The following is a 17221-nucleotide window of genomic DNA, read 5'->3' as shown; positions in this document are numbered from 1 at the left end:
TATCGATGGACATTTAGGTTGTTTCCATGTCTTTCCAAAGAGTGCTGCAGTGAACATTGGAGTACATGTGTCTTTGTGAGTCATGGTTTTCTCTGGATAGATGCCCAGGAGTGGGATTGCTGGATCAAACGGTAGTTCTATTTTTAGTTTTCTGAGGCATCTCCATACTGTTTTCCACAGTGGTTGCACCAATTTACAAATCCACCAGAAGTGTAATAGGGTTCCTTTTCCTCTACACCCTCTCCAGAACTTATTGTTTGTAGACTCTTTGATGATGGCCATTCTGGCTGGTGTAAGGTGGTACCTCATAGTGGTTTTGATTTGAGTTTCTCTAATATTGAGTGATGCTGCACATCTTTTCATGTGTCTTTTGACCATCTGTATGTCTTCTTTGGAGAACCATCTGTTTAGATCTTCTCCCCTATTTTTTTTTTTTGACTTTTTGCTATTTCTTGGGCCGCTCCTGCAGCATATGGAGGTTCCCAGGCTAGGGGTCGAATCGGAGCTGTCGATGCCAGCCTACGCCAGAGCCAGAGCAATGTGGGATCTGAGCCGCATCTGCAACCTACACCACAGCTCACGACAATGCCGGATCCTTAACCCACTGAGCAAGGGCAGGGATCGAACCCGCAACCTCATGGTTCCTAGTTGGATTTGTTAACCACTGCGCCACAACGGGAACACCCATTTTTTGATGGGATTGTTTGTTTTTTTGGTATTGAGTGGTAGGGGGTGTTTATAAATTTTGGAGATGAATCCTTTGTCAGTCAATTCATTTGCAAAGATTTTCTCCCATTCCGTGGGTTGCCTTTTCGTTTTGTTTAGGGTTTCCTTTGCCATGCAGAAACTTTTAAGTTTAATTAGGTCCCATTTGTTTATTTTTGTTTTTATTGTCATTACTCTAAGAGGTGGACCTGAGAAGATGTTACTGGGGTTGATGTCAGAGAGTGTTTGGCCTATGTTTTCCTCTAAGAGTTTTATCATTGTCTTCTATCTAGGTCTTTAATCCATTTTGAGTTTATTTTTGTGTATGGGGTTAGAGAGTGTTCTAATTTCATTCTTTTCCATGTGGCTGTCCCGTTTTCCCAGCACCACTTGTTGAAACAGGCTGTCTTTTCTCCATTGTATATTCTTGCCTCCTTTGTCACAGATTAGTTGGCTGTAGGTGTGTGGGTTTAATTCTGGGCTTTCCTTCCTGTTCCACTGATCTATAGTTCTGTCTTTGTGCCAGTACCATATGGTTTTGATGACTGTTGCCTTGTAGTATAGTCTGAAGTCCAGGAGCCTGATTCCTCCAGCTCCATGTTTCTTTTTCAGGATGTCTTTGGCTATTCTGGGTCTTTTGTGCTTCCAAACAAACTTTAAAATATTTTGTTCGAGTTCTGTGAAGAATGTCCTTGGTAATTTGATAGAGATTGCATTGAATCTGTAGATTGCCTTGGGTAGTATAGTCATTTTGATAATATTAATTCTTCTAATGCAAGAGCATGGTATGTCTTTCCATCTGTTTGTGCCATCTTTGGTTTCTTTCATCAGTGTCTTGTAGTTTTCAGAGTACAGATCTTTTGTCTCTTTAGGTAGGTTTACTCCTGGGTATTTTATTCTTTTGGATGTGATGGTGAACACGATTGCTTCCCTAATTTCTCTTTCTGATCTTTCATTGTTAGTATATAGAAATGCCGTCGATTTCTGTGTATTAATTTTGTATCCTGAGACTTTGCCAAATTCATAGATGAGCTCTAACAGTTTTCTGGTAGAGTCTTTAGGATTCTCTAGGTATAGTATCATGTCATCAGCAAATAGTGATAGTTTTACTCTTCCTTTCCAATTTGGATTCCTTTTATTTCTTTTACTTCTCTGATTGCTGTGGCTAGGACTTCCAAAACTATGTTGAATACTAGTGGAGAGAGCAGACATCCTTGTCTTGTTCCTGATCTCAGTGGAAATTCTTTCAGCTTTTCACCATTGAGAATGATGTTTGCTGTGGGTTTGTCATATATGGCCTTTATCATGTTGAGGTAGGTTCCTGCTATGTCCACTTTCTGAAGGGTTTTTATCAGAAATGGGTGTTGGATTTTGTCAAAGGCTTTTTCCGTGTCTATTGAGAGGATCATATGGTTTTTATTCTTCAGTTTGTTAATGTGGTGTATCACACTGATGGATTTGTGAATATTGAAGAATCCTTGGATCCCTGGGATAAATCCCACTTGATCATGATGTACAATCCTTTTAATGTATTGTTGGATGTAGTTTGCTAGTATTTTGTTGAGGATTTTTGCATCGATGTTCATCAGTGAAATTGGCCTGTAGTTTTTTCTTTTTTTGTGGTATCTGTCTGTTTTTGGTATTAGGGTGATGGTGGCCTCATAGAATGAGTTTGGAGTGTCCCTTCCTCTGCAATTTTTTGGAATAGTTTCAGAAGGATAGGTGTTAGCTCTTCTCTAAATGTTTGATAGAATTTGCCTGTGAAGCCATCTGGTCCTGGACTTTTGTTTGTTGGAAGTTTTTAAATCACAGTTTCAACTTCAGTTCTTGTGATTGGTCCATTCATCTTTCCTATTTCATCTTGGTTTAGTCTTGGAAGACTGTACTTTCCTAAGAATTTGTCCATTTCTTCTAGGTGTTCTATTTTATTGCTGTATAGTTGCACATGGTAGTCTCTTATGATCCTTTGTATTTCTGTGATGTCTGTTGTTACTTCTCCTTTTTCATTTCTAATTTTATTGATTTGAGTCCTCTCTCTTTTTCTTGATACGTCTGGCTAAGGATTTATCAATTTTGTTGATCTTTTCAAAGAGCCAGCTTTTCGTTTCATGGATCTTTTCTGTGGTTTTCTTTGTTTCTATTTCACTGGTTTCTGCTCTGATCTTTATAATTTCTTTCCTTCTACTAACTTTAGGTCTTGTCTGTTTCTCTCTCTCGAGTTGCTTTAGATGTAAAGTTAGCTTGTTTATTTGAGCTTTTTCTTGTTTCCTGAGGTGGGCTTGTATTGCTATAAACTTTCCTGTTAGAACATCTTTTGCCACATCCCATAGGTTTTGGAGTGTTGTATCTTTGTTGTCATTTGCTTCTAGGTATTTTCAATTTCTGCTTTGATTTCTTCAGTGATCCATTGGTTGTTTAGTAGCATGTTGTTTAGTCTCCACGTGGTTGTGTTTTTTTGCAGTTTTTTTCTTGCTGATTTCCAGTCGTATAGCGTTGTGTTCAGAATAGATGCTTGATATGATTTCAGTTTTCTTAAAGTTACTGAGGTTGGATTTGTAGCCCAGGATGTGATTAATCTTAGAGAATGTTCCATGTGCACTTGAGAAGAATGTGTATTCTGTTGCTTTTGGATGGAATGTCCTATAGATATCTATTAAGTCCATCTGGTCTAATGCTTCGTTCAGGGCCTGTGTTTCCTTATTGATTTTGTGTCTGGATGATCTGTCCATTGCTGTAATTGGGGTGTTGATTTCCCCTACTATAATTGTGTTATTGTCGATTTGTCCTTTTAAGGTTGTTAGCAGTTGCCTTCTATATTGTGGTGAACTTATGTTGGATGTGTAGATATTTAAAATTGTTATATCTTCTTCTTGGATTGATCCTTTGATCATTATGTAATGACCTTCTTTGTCCCTTAAAATATTCTTCATTTTAAAGTCCATTTTGTCTGATATGAAATCTTGAGTACTGCTACTCCAGATTTCTTTTGATTCCCGTTTGCATGAAATATTTTCTTCCATCCTTTCACTTTCAATTTATATGTGTCCCTAGAAGTGAAATGGGTCTCTTGAAGATAGCATCTATATGGGTCTTATTTTTGAATCCACTCAGCCAGTCTATATCTTTTGGTTGGGGCATTTATTCCATTAACATTTAAGGTGATTATTGATATGTATGTTCTTTTTTTTTTTCTTTCTTGTCTCTTTGCCATTTCTTGGGCTGCTTCTGTGGCATATGGAGGTTCCCAGGCCAAGGGTCCAATCAGAGCTGTAGCTGCCGGCCTATGCCAGAGCCACAGCAACACAGGATCCAAGCTGTGTCTGCAACCTACACCACAGCTCACAGCAATGCTGGATCTTTAACCCACTAAACAAGGCCAAGAATCGAACCCACAACCTCATGGTTCTTAGTCAGATTCATTAACCACTGAGCCACGATGGGAACTCCTGATATGTATGTTCTTATTGCCATTTTATTAACTGTTTTGGGTTTGTTTTTATTGCTCTTTTTTCTTCCCTTCATTTCTTGTTCTCTCCTCTTCTGGTTTGATGACTACCTTTAGTGTTGTATTTGAGTTGATTTTTCTTATTTGTTTGTGTATTAATTGTAGATTTTTCATTTGCAGTTATTCTTAATCTGTGATATGAGTCTATATATATATACGAGATTGCTTTAAGTTGTTTGTCTCAATTGCAAATGCATCTCCAGTGTCCTGCATTTGTACCCTCCTCTTCTCATGATTTCTGATTTTGGTGGCATAATTGTGCATGGATTATTTTCTATCTTTACTGGTGAGCCTTGTCATTTGTGGTATTTTTGTTTCTGGTTGCAGCCTTTTCTTTTCTGCCTAGAGAAGTTCCTTTAGTATTTGTTGTAAGACTGGTTTAGTGTTGCTGAATTCTCTTAGCTTTTGCTTATCTGTGAAGGTTTTGATTTCTCCTTCAAATCTGAATGAGCGCCTTGCTGGGTAAAGTAATCTTGGCTGGAGGTTTTTTCTTTTCATCATGGTAAGTATATAATGCCTCTCCCTTCTGGCCTGCAGAGTTTCTGCTGAAAAATCTGCTAATAACCTTATTGGGATTCCCTTGTATGTTATTTGTTTCTTCTCCCTAGCTGCTTTCATGATTTTCTCTTTGTCTTTAGTTTTGGTCAGTTTGATTAATATGTGTCTTGGGATATTCCTCCTTGGGTTTATTTTATATGGTACTCAGTGCACTTCCTGGATTTGAGTGAGTGGTTCCTTTCCCAAGTTAGGGAAGTCTTCAGCTATTATCTCTTGGAATATTTTCTCTGTCCCCTTCTCTCTCTCTTCTCCTTCTGTCACCCCTATAATACAGATGTTGATGCATTTAACATTGTCCCAGAGTTCTCTGAGACTCTCTTCATTTGTTTTCAATCTTTTTTCTCTTTTCTGTTGCACATCCGTGATTTCCACTAATATGTCCTCCACCTCGCTTATTCTTTCTTTTGCCTCCTGTACTCTGCTGTTAGCTGCTTCTAATGAATTTTTTATTTCAGTTATTGTATTTTGCATCTCTTCTTGTTTAAGTTTTATATCTTGTATCTCTTTGGTCAGTGTTTCCTGTAAATTATCCATCTTTGCCTCCAGTTTATTTCCAATGTCTTGCATCATCTTCAGCATCAACAATCTAAAGTCTTTTTCCTGAAGACTGAGATTCTCCTGATCATTTAGCTGTTTTTCTGTTTTTTTTTTTTCTTTCTCCTTCATCTGAGTTATAGTTCTCTGTCTTTACATTTTTATAGGTTGGGGTGGTGACCTTTTTACAGGTAATAGAGTTGTAGCCTTTCTTACTTCTGGTATCTGCCCCCCTTGTGGCTGAAGTTTGTACGGGGGCTTGCTGTAGGTTTCCTGATAGGAGAAACTTATGCCTGCCCACTGGTAGATGGAGCCGATTCCTATCCCTCTCTTGAGTGGGGCTTTGTCTCTGGGTGAGATTAGAGGTGGCTGTGTGCCTGAGGGGTCTTTAGGTAGCCTGTTTATTGATGGGTGGGGCTGTGATCCCACCTGGATTGTTGTTTGCCCTGGGGCTTCTCAGTGCTGATGGGTGGGACCAGATTTTCCCAAAATGGCCACCTCCAGAGAGAGGCGCACTGATGAATATTCCCAAGAGCTTTGCTTCCAATGCCCTTTCCCCATAACAAACCACATTCATCTCTGTTTTCCCAGGTGGTCCTCCAAGAACTTCAGTCAGGTTTTACCCAGATTTCTATGGAGACTTTGCTTTGCCCTGGGACCCAGTGCACGTGAAAGTCTGTGTGCACCTTTTAAGAATGCGTCTCTGTTTCCCCCAGTCCTGTGGTGCTCCTGCACACAAGCCCCACTGGCCTTCAATGCCAGATGCCCCAGGGGCTCTTTCTCCCAGTGCCAGATCCCCATGCATGGGAGTTTGATGTGGAGCTCAGAACTCTCACTGCTGTAGGTGAGTCTCTGTGAAACAGTTAATTTCCAGTCTGTGGGGCTACCAACCTGGGAGGTATGGGGTTGATTATATCATGTAATCGCCCCTCCTACCTCTTGATGTGGCCTCCTTTTTGTCTTCTGGAGCAGGATGCCTTTTTGAAAGTTTCCAGTCCATTTGGTTGAAGATTGCTCAGTATTTGGTTGTAAATTTTGTTGTTTTTAGGAGAGAAGTTGAGCTCCAGTCCTTCTATTCCATCATCTTAATCCCCATCTCCTAGAATGCCTGGAGCTCTCGCAGCCTCTTTGTAACCATGAGGGACAAATCTGAGACAAAAAATGAACACAGAGTGGCAAAGTGAGAGACTCTAGGCTTTGGTGAATCAGTTACCCCTGGGAATGAACTAACTCAGGACTTCCTATTATGTGAGAAAAGACAATTTCCATTTGTTGGGGATAGTGGTCACATTTATACCAGCTGTGGCAATAGCAACTCTCTTTTGATCAATCATTATTCATTCAACCAACACTTGATGAGAACACACCATGTGGGATTCTTGCATTTGGTGCTGTTGGAATATGAGAGTGAATGGCTAGATTCCCTCCTTTCAGGAGACACCACCCAAAGGAGATATAAATCTCATAGACAAATCCATTGATTGCAATAGAACCTGCTGCTACCTGAGAGCTGGGCACAGGTGCTGTGTGATGCCTCCAGCCTAGTGCCCTAAAGACAGCTTGGTGAAGAAAGATGTACATGCTCTTTATCTTGAAGGATGGTTACTATTTAGGCAAAGGGACATGGAACAAGGGCTTTGTGGGGGGAACAAAAACATAGAGATTGGAAATATAGAGATTGGTTTGTTCTGGAAAGAGGAGCTACCGAAATTTAGTTAAGAGTTAGTGTCACAGAATTATCAGTCATCACAATGGGGCAGGTGGGGAGAGACTGATGGCACTTAATGCCATGCTCTGGGAAACACCAAAGGCTCCAGTATGGGTCAGAGAGGGGACCCTGTGCTGCCTTTGGTCTGAGTCCTGTTTCAGCTACCTGTTAATTATGTTGCCCTTGGTCATTCATGTGGCTCAGAACAGCTATAAGAAGGGGTTGGTAATCACTGTCTTGTCTCCCTCACAGACAGGGCCACCATAAAGTACAATATAAACCTAAGGGGTTATTATCTTCTCCACCTCCAGACCTAAATGTAGATTAACCCGTCTTAGATCCTTGCCCCAGCTTCAGAGGAGTTTCCTTTCTTCCTCCTGTTGTTGGAAAAACCTTCATGCCTCCTCCTTGGTTTTATTAGTAAGCTCTCTCATCTTTCTAGTATTTTCAGTACTTCCTCCTCTCTCTCCTGAGTGTTTCACCTCTGTCTTCAAATATGCTCCAGTCTCAAAAAATCAATATAAATATACTTCCTTGGATCCTCAATATCTCCCAAGACACCATCTGTTTCCTCCCCAAACCTCTTAAAAGAATAGACCACTTCCTCACGTGCTTTTCTCATCTTCTATCCACTGTTAATTAAGTCTGATCCAACGTCCAGTTGAGTGAGCCCTCAGAACGCTCCTATACTGTTGGTGGGAATATAAATTGGTGCAGCCACTATGGAGAACAGGATGGAGATTCCTTAAAAAACTGAAAATAGAACACCACATGATCCAGCAGTCCCACTCCTGGACATGTATTTGGAAAAGATGAAAGCTCGAATTCAAAAAGATACATAAGAGTTCCTGTCATGGCTCAGTGGTTAAAGAGTCTGACTATGAACCATGAGGTTGTGGGTTCGACCCCTGGCCTCACTCAGTGGGTTAAGGATCCAGTGTTGCCATGAGCTGTGGTGTAATCTGCAGTCGCGGCTCAGATTCCACGTTGTTGTGGCTCTGGCGTAAGCTGGTGACTACAGCTCCAAAAGACTCCTAGCCTGGGAACCTTCATAAAGACAAAAAAAAAAAAAAAAAGAAAGAAAGAAAGAAAAAAGATACATAAACCCCAATGTTCATAGCAGGATTGTTTACAATAGCCCAGATATAGAAGCAACTTAAGCTCCCATCTAGATGAATGAAGATGTGGTGTATATATACAATGGAATATTACTCAGCCTTAAAAAATTAAATAATGTCATTTGCAGAAACATGGCTGGACCTAGAGATTATCATACTGAGTGAAGCAAGTCAGACAGAGAAAAATGAATACTGTATGATATCACTGACGTGGAATCTAAAATATGTGATGCAAATGCACTTATTTACAAAACAGAAGCAGACTCAAACATAGAAAACAAACCTTATGGTTACTAAAGGGGAATGGGGTAGGTAGGGGAAAATTAGGAGTTTGGGATTAACAGATACATACAACCATATATAAAATAGATAAACAACAAGGACCTGCTGTTTAGCATGGGAAATTATATTCCATATCTTCAAATAACCTATAAGGGAAAAGAATCTGAAAAAAGAATATGTGTGTGTGTGTGTGTGTGTGTATCTGAATCCCTCCTATGTATACTTGATACATTATAAATCAACTATACTTAAATTTAAAAAAATTTTTTTAAAAAGGTCATAATGCATCATTTAGGGTTTCATCCTCTTCTCATCCTGCCTGGTTAACCTGCCCTGGTGAAATGCTTGCGTTATGGCTTCCCCCACCCTTTCCTTTTCCTTTTCCTTCCTTCACCAGGTTGTGTATTCCTAGGATTCTGATGCCCCGGGCTTTTTCTCACTCAGCACATTCTCCCAAGAGCACCTAGCCTCATGGCTTTACCAGTCCTCTGGCAGATGAAGCACAAATACCTTTAATTCTGGCTCTCCCTCCAATCCAGTCTGATGCTATCCAACTGACCTGTCGAAGCATCCTTAGGACACCCTGAGAGTCCCCAGGCTCAGCTTGTGCAAAGCTGTGGCCAGCCTCTCCTCCCTTAAACCTACTCTTTCTCTGTATACATTTTTTTATTTTTATTTTTTTATTTATTTTTAGGGCCATGCCTGTGGCATATGGAGGTTCCCAGGCTAGGGGTTCAATCAGAGCCACAGCGGCCGGCCTACACCACAGCAACACAGGATCCAAGCCGAGTTTGCAGCCTACACCACAGCTCATGGCAACGCTGGCTCCCCAACCCACTGGGCGAGGCCAGGGATCGAACCCACAACCTCATTGTTCCTAGTCAGATTCGTTTCCACTGTGCCATGACGGGAATTCCCTCTGTATACATTTTTTTAATGGTCCCACCATCATTTATGTTATTGCAGCCGAAAGTTTTGACCCCTCCAACTCTTATACATCATATAATAAAGCAGTCACCAAATCCAATTAATTAACCCTTGAAATATCCTAGAAATAATTCCTCTCTTTTATTATTAATCACCACTATTCTTTGAAAGTGTTTTTTCATACTGGGCTGTTACAATAGTCTCTCAAATGGCCTTCCTGATATAACTCTTTTTTTTTTTTTTTTTTTTGGCCAGGGATCAAACCCATGCCACAGCAGCAACCTGGGCCACTGCAGTGGCAGCACCGGATCCTTAATCTGCTGCACCACAAGGGAACTTCCTGATACAACTCTTTATAAATCAAAATGATTTTTCATATTCCTGATGGTTCTCTTTCTAAAGACTGATTTAGTCATACTTAAAAATTTCCCCTTGTTTGTAGAATAAAGTAATAATTCCTTTTAAAAAAACTTTTTTTATTGAGGTATAATTGACAAATAAAATTGTAAGATATTCATGATGATTTGATACACGAATACATTGAAAGATACAGTTCATCATGGCATTTGAAACCTGTTACAATCCAGCTCCATCTTAACTCTCCACAATTCATCTCCCACCCTTCTTCTGCATGCTCCGTCAGTAAAATCTTACTAAAGGCCCAGCCCAAATGTCCTCTTCCTTACGCCCTGGACAGAATTAAGTGACCTTTTATTTGCACTCATAGAGTATATATTTCAAGTTGTTCTTAGGGTCACCATCATCACACTGAATTGTAAGGATGCCTCTGTCACTTCTTTTTTTTGGCTGCCCTGAGGCACATGGAGTTCCTGGGCCAGGGATCAGATCTGAGCTGTAGTTTTGACCTAAGCCACAGCTTTGGCAATGCCAGACCCCCAACCAGCTGTACTAGGCCTGGGATCAAACCTGTGTCCTAGTGCTCCCCAAACGCCCCTGATCCCATTGCGACACAGCAGGAACTCCGTGTCACTTCTAATAGATTGTAAGCTCCAGCATAGTTCTTATTGCATAACAAATGACAAGATTCAGTGACTTAAAACAGCAGATGTTGATTATCTCACAGTTGCTGTATGCCAGGAATTTGGGAGAGGATTACCTAGCTGGTTCTGGCTAGGGGTCTCTCGTGAGGTTGTAGTCCAGAGGGCAGTTAGGGCTGCAGCCATTGGAAGGCTTGACTAGGCTGGAGGATCTGCTTCCAAGATGGCTAACACAGAAGCCTGGCACAGAAGCCTGGCAAATTAGGGCTGGTTGTTGGCTTGAGGTCCTGGTTCCTGTCCATGTGAACCTCCCCACACAGCTGCTTGAGTATCTTCACAACATGGCAGCCTACTTCCTCTAGAACGAGTGATCCAAGGCAACAGGGAAAACCAAAATGCCTTTATGACCTAGTCTTAGAAGTCTCATACCATCAATTATGCCATATTCTGCTTGTTAGAAGTAAGCCACTAAATCTAGCCCACCCTCAAGAAGGGGAGTAATTGATATCTCTTAAAGGGAGGAATATCAAAGAGCTTGAGGAAATATCTTAAAACCACCAACAGGGGTTGTCCTATCTTTCTGTCTTCAGTAACTAGCATAGCATCTGGCAGCATGTAGGTGTTCAGTAGATGTTTCTAATGGAATGATGTGTTAAGAAGGAGAATTGGAGGTTGGGTACCCATGGGTAATTAGTGTGGGCCAGGTGAAGAATGATGAAGATGAGAATTGGTGGGAGATAGGTAAGACTTCATGGGACTCCATGACTGACTGCATGAGAGGGGTTGGAAAGAGATCCATTTGAGGTTTAAAGTGATCTTGCAACTAGGACTTAGAGATGGTTGTGATGGCTGAAGCAGGTATCTAGGACTTCCTCCGTGGGGTTTCAAAGTAATCAAATATCAAGCCATACAGTTAAGAACCCTATGTCTGGTCGTTCAATTATATTTGAAAGGCCCCAGAGCTGGCAGTTATCAGTCTAAGCCCTAACCTATCCCTTTATGTCAGGTTTCTCATTTATAAATGTGGAGGTTATAATATCTAACTATGTCCCAGAACTTTCCAGTTCAACTCTTAAAACATCCCACCTTTTGCAAGAAATTCCCACCACAACAGCCTCTGCAAATGGTCATGCAGAAATAAGAGGGAACTATTAGGTTGAACCACATGAAATGCTGGTATTTCACTTTTCACTTATAAACAAATCATTTTCATGGGGTTCAACCTAAGGGATGTGACTGAGGTTGAAGATTTGAACACCTTTTTACAGATGGAAAATTGAGATGTTCCAGAGTTCTGGATCTTTCTGTTCGTCACACAACTAAGATCCATCTTTAAGAAAGGTCATTCTTGATATTAAACTAGGCTTAGTCCAATAAAGACATGACTTCCACATTTCCTTAAGTCAGATAAAGGTATTAAAGTCTGAAACTGAAGTCAAGAAACTTAAGATGGAAAATTTATCTTGGAACTCCAGATAAGTCCAGACTCAATCACACTTCATACACTGTGCCATTTCTAAGAAATTGTATTTACTGAGAAGTGAAATAGCTGTGGACCTAATAAAAAAGAGACTAAAAATTAAATACTTTTTGCTCATTTTCTATTTGTGTACATCTGAAAAGTAATTAGTCGACTCCTTCATACTGGTAGGAATAAATCCAATATTTGCCAATATAAATAATGCAAAATACCTTTTGTTCTTTCCAGGAGTACTTTTAAAACTTAATATTAAACAGAAACTCAGCGAGAAAGTTTTCTTCTTCAGTGTTTATCCCTCCACTTCTTCAGATCAAATAATACCGAAGGCAGGCTTTGAGTAAAACGTGTAAAACTAATTTATAGTAGTACAAAGATCTCCAAAGTTAAGGGAGCAAAACTGCATCGATCTATCCACTCCCCCCACTGGAAAGAAAGCTCCCCGAAGGCAGGGTCTTTGTTTGCAGCATATACCCAACAATCTGAGCCATGCCTAGCCAGCGCTAGCTCTCAAAAAATACTTAGTTAACCGTCCATTCATTATCATCCGTGCAGGGCGCTCTGGCCAGCGAGGAGGCCGGCCTGAAATCCCCTCCCTGCCCCGAACTTGGCGCTGCTCTCAGCCCCCAGGGCCACAGCCCGTACCCCCCGGAGCATCCGGCCGTGCGGCCCACTCCGCCGGCCAGCTCAGGGCCTCGTCGCCCTGCCCTTCCCGCGGAGGAAGGAACGCGCTCCGAGGAGTGGGAAACCCGGACCCACTTCCTGTCCGGGCAGGGACCGGCGTCCGCGCGCAAACACCGCCGACTCCCCTGGCTCGCCGGGCCGCCGAGCCGCAGCGGCGAGAACGCGGCGGGGCGCGGGCGCGGGGCCGGAGGAACTCGGCCGCGCGCGCCGCCCCCGGCCCCGCCCCCGCGCGTCCCCGGCGGCGAAAGGGTTAAGCGCGCAAGGGGGCGGGGCCGGAGCGAGTCCGGCGCGCAGGGTGCGGGCCGCAGGCTGCGAGGGGGCTGCGCTGGGGGCGGTTCCGGGCGGCGGGGGCAGGGGCGGGCGGAGGAAGGGGGCGGGCCCCAGAAGTTGTTGGGCTCCGGGCCGGCGGCGGGAGGGCGAGCGGGCTGCGGGCCTGCGGGCGGACCGGGCGGGGGCTGGAGAAGTTTGCGCTGCCGCTCGTGAGCGCCGGGTGCGGGCCCCGCCGGCCGTGCGCGCCCGCTGCCATGGCTTTCCGCCGGAGGACGAAAAGTTACCCGCTCTTCAGCCAGGAGTTCGTCATTCACAACCATGCGGACATCGGCTTCTGCTTGGTGCTCTGCGTCCTCATCGGGCTTATGTTCGAGGTGAGCGACCCCGGAGCGGAGAGCGCCCGTCTCGCGCGCCGCCCGGCGTCTCCCTGCGAGTACCCGGGGTCCGCGTCTGCGCCTGGGTTCCCAGACGCCTTGTCGGTTCCCCGCACCCCCGGCTTTGTGCGCTGTGCGCCCCTCGGCCTCCTGGGCAGCCCAGACACCGCCGCCAGCTCCGCGCCGTGCCCGCCCGCCCTGCTGTGCTGCCCCCTTAGGCACCCACCGTGCCCTGCAGCGCTCTCTGCAGTCCCGAATCTTAAGCCTGGCCTAGAACCAACCGCAGCGCTGCCACCCTGGCCGGACCAACGGAGGTTCTGCTCTGGTGTCCGGGAGCCAAGCCGGGAGACTCCCAGCCCCGCAGTCATTGCACAACTCCCCCTCCCAAGCGGCGTCTGCCAGCTCCTCTAGGCTTTTACAGTGGGAGGGACCCCGGCCCTTTTCCACCTCCTACCTGATTTTCAGGGTCTTTTGCATCCACAACTCTGGACGGTACTCAGGTACTCGGGGTGTTCACGTGTGGCTCTGGCTCTATCCCAGAGTGCCCTTCTGCGGTCCTCTTGCCACCCCCTCCTTTTTTTTTTTTTTTTTTTTTTTTCGTCCTTGCCCAAAAGGCCAGTTTTCAGTACCCTGTATCATCCCGTGGACTGTTCCGTTAGATCCATCTGTAATGGACCCAGAGCGTCTCCCCGTTACTGGAGCAAGGCGAGGGCCAGGGATTCCCTCTGCTTTTAGGGGAAAGATGATTCTCTCATAGCTCGGGGGGAGCGGGGGGGGGGAGATAGGGCTCTGCTGGGGACGGCTGGGGCAGGCCTCCTAGAACAGGGAGTTTCAGAAAGCCCCAATGCGGTCAGAATCCAAAGCAGCTGATGAGGACTCCCTACTCCTGACCGCCAGAAAGATGTGGTATTTGGAAGTGGGGGTAACTGGTGAACACTGAATATAGGGTTTGCGGTGGTCTGTCTTGTCTCAGGGGCCAGTTACCTGGGTGACACTCTGTCACTCCCACGTGGTCTCCCTTCTGCAGCACCTTGTCCTCCATTCTGGGTAAAATTACTGATCTGGATTCTCAGGGAAGAGTTAGGAAGCTGTATCTATCTATAAATTGCTTTCGAGATGGTGGATTCCTGGCATGGCTAATTTCCTCTTCCATGTTCCTCTGTCTCTGGGTTCCCTATCTACTCTCTAAGGATGACAAGGGCCTTGCTTGGCCAGTCAAGCTGTCCTTAAGCTGGGGACATTCTGGTGGTGGCTGAGTCAGGGTTGGATGTGTGCATGTGTCTTTGGCTGGGCTTAAGGGTCTGTAGAAAGGAACCCAGAGCCTAGGATTGGGGTCTGCAGGCTGCTTTACTCCTTCCTCCCATGCCCACAGCTCTCGTGGTGTACCCAGGGCTTTGTCAAGCCAGGATCATCCCCCTGTCCCAGTCACTGATCTGTCACTAGTCTGATGAAATAAAAAACTGACTGCTGGAGTTCCTGTTGTGGCTCAGTAGTTAATGAATCCAACTGGGAACCATGAGGTTGCAGGTTCAATCCCTGGCCTCGCTCAGTGGGTTAAGGATCCAGCGTTGCGGTAAGCTCTGGTGTAGGGTACAGACGCAGCTCGGATCCTGAGTTGCTGTGGCTCTGGTGTAGGCCAGCAGCTACAGCTCCGGTTAGACCCCTAGCCTGAGAACCTCCATATGCCATGGGTACGGCCCTAGAAAATACAAAAAAAAAAAACAAAAAAAAAAAAACCCAACCGACTGCAGCCTGTTTTCCCATCTTTAAAAAGATTAGTAAAACCTCTCTCTCACAGGGTCCTTGTAAAGCTCAACTGAAATCACATGAGCAGCAAAAGCCATAACAGATTCTACCAATGGTAAAAGCTAGTGGTTTGCTCCTGAAACCTTGTTTTTGTTTATCATAGTAGTAGCTTAGTGGGATAGCAGAGAATTTGTGTTGTGTACAGAGCCAATGCCTTCTGTATCTCTTTGCTGTCCTCCATTCTAAGAGGGCTCCCAGTGCCTTGTCACCAGTCTTGGAGGATGTGGTTGGAAAGACACACATGACAGCTGTGGCCCTCATAGCCACACACTCTGCAGCCAGCAAAAGCTCTTGCATAGCCTGGTGGGTCTCTCTGCTGTGTCTCTGGCAGTTATTAAGGACAGTGGCTCTACCTGCTTCATCTTTGCAAAAAAAAAAGAGCTACCTAGGGTTTGAGCTCGGTACTTCCTTCCCTCAGTGCTTCTGTTCTGGTGGAAGTCGTATTTTTTAAACCTGGCCATCTGTGGGAAGTGAGAAGGGCTGGGAGAAAGGCACAGGGTGGAAAGAACGAAAAAACTGCTCTGTCCTCCTTCCTTTCCCCCCCTTGGGATTGGACTGGGGAGTGTGGGAAGGGCCCTGGCTGAAATGCCTGCGGGCTCCCCGTCCTACCACCCTCTCCCGGTATCCCGGTAGATACCCCATGGGTATCTGCACCTGCCAGACGGGTTGTCACCTCCAGAAGGTGCACTGGAGGTGCATTGTGGGCCGGTCTGGGGGGAGAAGGGCTGTGCCCAAACCTCCCTCATGAAGCATGGGTTCTGCTGTGCCGGGCACACAGTAGGTCTTCATTTATCCGTACCTACCAACTGACTCTCCACAGAGACAGTTATTTGGGTGGTGGGGGGACCACTCAGATTTCTGGAACTCCCGCTCTTCCTGCCAAATGAGCAGGGAAACAGCACAGTTACTTCCGGGGACCTCAGAGAAACACATGTGGGCATCCTCATAGCAGTGGTGGACCAGCCTTACTAGATATCACTCAGGGCTGTCTGGGTTCTTCCCTGGAAGGGTGGTGTGTCTGGGTGTGGAGGTAGGGATGTGTATGTTGGGGGCAGGCCAGTACTTAACCCAACTCTCTTTTTCTTAGAAGTGAGGACAGAAGGAGATGGAACAGCGAGGGGGGGACTGGGAGAGAGTCAGACTCTCGGGTTTCTAACTTGGGCAGGGCTAGGATGCCTTCATTCAGAAGCTGAGTCAGGAAAACTCAATTACAATCCTTCCCACAAAGAGCAAGTCTCTGGCCACTCCTCCCGCTGGGGTCCCCTGTCGAGGGTATGGGGCGGGGGGCTCTGCCAATGATCTGGCCTCTCTCCCCCTACCCCAGGCAGCCACGGCCCTTGCATCCTAACTGGTCTCCACCTCCTCCCTGCTTCGCCCCTTCCCCAACTCACTTGGCCCGGCTGCATTCAGAGGGGCTTGCGTTCCACCACAGACACCCCAGGACTTTAGTTCTGTCCCCTGGGAGATGGTGACTCCCAGTTCCTTCTCTTGGGATCACTGCCTTTAGAGAAGAGACATGAGAAGGTACCCCTCCCTCCTCACGGTCTGGTCCAGTTTTGAACCCTGCTGAGAGTCCTTCTCCCACTTCGGAGGCCAGGAGCAGATTCTTCCCCCCTGAGCCCAGGTTTTCTTTCTGTCCTGCAGGCTGTTTGGAATAGAGCTGCTCTGTGCAGCCGCAGCACTTGGCTCAAAAATGTCAGGAATGTGGAGCTTGATTTTCCCCCCTCCTTCCCTTCCAGCGTTCTCTTTCTTGACTCCACCACTGGGGAGAGGTGGTGTAAGGGGGTCTGCACAGCACACTTGGGTCCTTTGGTCCTGTCTTTAGGTGGAGCCCGGTCCCCGCGTCCTCCAGGGTGTGGGCGGCCAGTCGGGTGTGTGTCAGATCTGAAAGCTGCCTTCCCTCCCCTTTCCCTTCCCTTTCCAGTGTCCTGTTCCTTTGGTGCCACGTTTCAAACTGAAACAGGCAGGGGAAGAGAGAGGAAAAAGCTCTCGTTAGCAAACAGAGAATGAGAATGGGGTGGGGGGGAGGGGGGGCACATCCAGCAGAGAGGAAGCCACTTGTCTGCTACCCCTCAGATGTCATTTTGAGACAGAAACTTTTTTTTTTTTTTTTTTTCTTTTGGTTACAAAGCTCATTTGCAGGCACCGCTGGCTCTGTAGCACAGAAATGATTCTGAAGTGCTAGGCCTGTCATTTGGAGGTTGGGTTCCTGTTGGGTCTATGATGACTTTAAGAATTTAGGACCCAGAGAACTTTGGGGGTAGTAGCTAGTTTT

The 17221-nt window shown here is 45.4% G+C and overlaps 1 protein-coding gene and 1 long non-coding RNA gene across 2 annotated transcripts in view; one reads left to right on the top strand and one right to left on the bottom strand.

Annotated features, from left to right (window-relative positions):
* The window catches only part of LOC146401590 (uncharacterized), a 31818-nt gene extending 18092 nt beyond the window's left edge, over nt 1-13726 (bottom strand). Inside the window, exon 1 of the long non-coding RNA XR_014810265.1 lies at nt 13595-13726. This is a non-coding gene — a long non-coding RNA (uncharacterized LOC146401590). The remainder of the gene's footprint in view (nt 1-13594) is intronic.
* The window catches only part of TRAM2 (translocation associated membrane protein 2), an 83398-nt gene continuing 79055 nt past the window's right edge, over nt 12879-17221 (top strand). Inside the window, 1 exon segment of the mRNA NM_001444986.1 lies at nt 12879-13140. Within this exon segment, the coding sequence (NP_001431915.1) occupies nt 13021-13140 (120 nt within the window). The 5' untranslated portion in view covers nt 12879-13020.

The sequence above is a fragment of the Sus scrofa genome, chromosome 7 (assembly GCF_054392235.1).
Source record: "Sus scrofa isolate SSC_HxYL_T2T_F1_AM1 chromosome 7, Sscrofa_HxYL_maternal_Yorkshire_Landrace_v2.0, whole genome shotgun sequence".
Lineage (NCBI taxonomy): Eukaryota > Metazoa > Chordata > Mammalia > Artiodactyla > Suidae > Sus > Sus scrofa.
The sequence above is the reverse complement of the archived record's forward strand: the minus strand, read 5'-3'. Positions and strand labels throughout refer to the sequence as shown.